The 2,916-nt window shown below is 44.0% G+C and overlaps 1 protein-coding gene across 1 annotated transcript; it reads right to left on the bottom strand.

The window, feature by feature from the left end:
- Positions 1–116: 116 nt before the first annotated feature.
- LOC121708933 (HAUS augmin-like complex subunit 5) lies at positions 117–2,316 on the bottom strand. The gene is made up of 8 exons (XM_042091895.1): positions 2,134–2,316; positions 1,953–2,015; positions 1,832–1,864; positions 1,700–1,724; positions 1,413–1,533; positions 716–875; positions 507–579; positions 117–227 (listed from the first exon to the last, which is right to left on the bottom strand). Exons 1-8 carry the CDS (start codon positions 2,217–2,219, stop codon positions 117–119), a joined length of 672 nt encoding a protein of 223 aa, XP_041947829.1. The 5' UTR covers positions 2,220–2,316.
- Between the last annotated feature and the right edge of the window lie 600 nt (positions 2,317–2,916).

The following is a 2,916-nucleotide window of genomic DNA, read 5'->3' as shown; positions in this document are numbered from 1 at the left end:
AAACAGAGGAATTGCAGCAATATTATCAACAGAGGACTCTGTGTGTGTGTGTGTGTGTGTGTGTGTGTGTGTGTGTGTCAGTCAGGCTGACCCAGTGGCAGGACAGCAGCGGCTACTCACTGGTCTGCACACACAGCAGCTGTGCTCTTCTGGTTGTCCGCGTCGGCCTCGGCTTGCACACACTTGAGATACCGGACCCGGTCCTCACACAGCTTCCTCACCTCATGCTGGGGTCAGAGAGAGAGACACGCGGACACACACACACGCGGACACACACACACACACACACACACACACACACACACACACACACACACACACAAACGAACACAAGAGAGACACGCGGACTTAATGATCTGCAGAGGATTAGGGAGGACGTCCCCGACAGCCCAAACCGCTTCCATCTGGACATACTTCATGCTCGACAGACTTTGCTGTTTAAGTATATTGTAAATGTGTTTTAAGCAAAGTGACAGGGCCAATCAGATAAAGGAAGGAACACTGACCATGACTAGGGGCTCCACATTAAGACCATGTCCACCCCCAGACAGGTCAAAAGACAACTCCACTTCTCCCTTGCTACATGATGGGGACAAAAAATAGCTACGGTCAGTATTTAGTCATTTGATTAAGTGTGCAGGATGCATGCAAGTTGTGTATTTGAGAAGTGTATGGTTGTGCAAAGAATGTGTGTGGGTCGTGGTATGTGGTCTACCTGAGGTGCTCCTCCAGGCCCCGCCTCTGCTCTCTGATTGGCTGGGTGTCATCGGTCAAGCTCCTCCTCACGTCGCCGCACCGCTGCAGGTAACTCCGTAGCAACAGCTCCCGCCGACCGCGCTCCTCATGATGAGCCCAGCTCACACTACAGGCACGCTCTGTTCACACACACACACACTCATGATGAGCCCAGCTCACACTACAGGCACACTCTGTTCACACACACACTCATGATGAGCCCAGCTCACACTACAGGCACGCTCTGTTCACACACACACTCATGATGAGCCCAGCTCACACTACAGGCACGCTCTGTTCACACACACACGATGGGACCAGCTCACACTACAGGCACGCTCTGTTCACACACACACACACACACACGATGGGACCAGCTCACACTACAGGCACGCTCTGTACACACACACACACACACATATATATATGCACATTGATTGTAGACAGACACTATATCAATAGTTGCACTACTAGCGATTTCTGTTAAAAAAAAACTCTGCTTAGGTCTCTAATACGCTCGAACTTTTATAACTAACTCTGGTTAAGTCTCTAATTCAAATCATACAATATATGACAACTTGCTTTAGTAAAAGGTATATAAGGCTCCTTGGTTGCATAAGATAATTAATCTGGTTCTAGATCATTATCACCGATTAAAAACAAGACCTCCTCCTTACCGTTCCTCTGCAGATCTTCCTCGGCCTCTTTGAGGCTTATGTCCTGCTTGTGGATTTGAGCCTTCAGCTCCTTGATCTCCTTCTGAATCTCTCGCTTACGAAGAGACTCCACTTTCTTCAGCTGGGGAATAGCAACGCACTCAGGAAGTGTGGTGAGCGGCACTAGCATTCCAAAGCTGTGTTTAAAACTGGATAACTGTCTCATTCTTATTTCCTTTTTTTTTTTATTTATCATTCATTCATTTTTTAAATGGAAAGATCAACATCACATCGCACCATCACCTTACCTCATCATCCTCCAGTCTTTTGTACCTGAAGAATAAAACAGTCAAGGAGCATAAAAGCCAAGATACACTATAAACACTGTACCTCAACTGATCTACACCTGCGGACCTTAAGACAGATTCAGAAAAAGATACCAATCGACGTTCCTCCTTTTGATTTCAACTTTTCTGTGATGAAAAAACAAACAAACGAATAAAAACACAGCAAGCACGACTTGGGATTCATACTTAACGTTAATTAACAAAAACTACTCACTTCTCTTTAAACACATGTTGAGTGACATACTTCCAAATAGAGCTGCGTTGACCAGCGCAAAACCTAAAACCAAGCAACAATCAAAACCATGAATGCGATGTAGCAAGCGTTAATTTAACTTTAGCTGAGGAGTCGACGTTAGCATGCTATCGCTGAATGTGTTCGTTGTATTTTCACTCACTTTCTTAGACAGCGGTCAGGTGGCAGTTTATTAGAAGGATAGTTGAATTCTTTAATGGCCCAGCGTTTCAAATCCCGATCAACCATTTCTGTTTATTTCTGACTGCAACACTCTGCAACTTTGCTGAAATATTTTAAGACAATTTCTAACTTACCGCCAACCAACGTCACTTCCGATAAAACTATTTGTCAAGTTAAGAGTCCCTCTGTGTGCGCCTACAGTAGCACTTCACAGTCAATCTGATGTCACATAATACAGCCCTTGGCACCACACCAGTTTGATAAGGAGTTACAGAATTGTACCACCAATTACTAAAATCTTGAGTGAATTATCAAAGAAGATATAATGTAAGTAGGCTAGTTTAGTAGGCCTGTGTCGATCGATATCAATCATGGCAATACTAGTCAAGTGGCAGCAAAAAACCAGTAGGTGTCACTAGACTCAAAGTTCAACTCACTTGCCTTCAGATACTGCCCTCAAAACTGCTGTCTAGAATCAAGCAAATACCAACTGTAATGTGCTTTTAAACAAGTTAGACATGCAACCTGCCATGTATCACAAATCGAGACGTTAGACATGCAACCTTCTATGTATCACAAGTCACAAATCAAGACTTTGTTGTTTGAATGTTTTGATATATGGCATTAACCTATAGCCTACCTCTGTTTCACAATGATCTGTGAGATCTGTGGGCTGCATCATCAGTACAAAAAGTGATTTAGTAGGTCACTGAGTAAATTATCTGAACTGCATAATCTTTATCATATTCATGACTGTGTTCGC

Source organism: Alosa sapidissima, chromosome 5 (assembly GCF_018492685.1).
Source record: "Alosa sapidissima isolate fAloSap1 chromosome 5, fAloSap1.pri, whole genome shotgun sequence".
Lineage (NCBI taxonomy): Eukaryota > Metazoa > Chordata > Actinopteri > Clupeiformes > Clupeidae > Alosa > Alosa sapidissima.
Note: the sequence above shows the minus strand (reverse complement) of the source record. Positions and strands in the feature narration are given on the sequence as shown.

What these genes read in the sequence shown, in the direction of transcription:
- LOC121708933 (XM_042091895.1), bottom strand. Translation starts at nt 2,219, where the DNA reads ATGGTTGATCGGGATTTGAAACGCTGGGCCATTAAAGAATTCAACTAT. An exon ending in GGCCTGGAGGAGCACCTCAG is followed by an intron (nt 580 to 715) that starts GTAGACCACATA and finishes CCCATCATGTAG; the next exon opens with CAAGGGAGAAGTGGAGTTGT. An exon ending in ATGTGGAGCCCCTAGTCATG is followed by an intron (nt 228 to 506) that starts GTCAGTGTTCCT and finishes CTCTGACCCCAG; the next exon opens with CATGAGGTGAGGAAGCTGTG.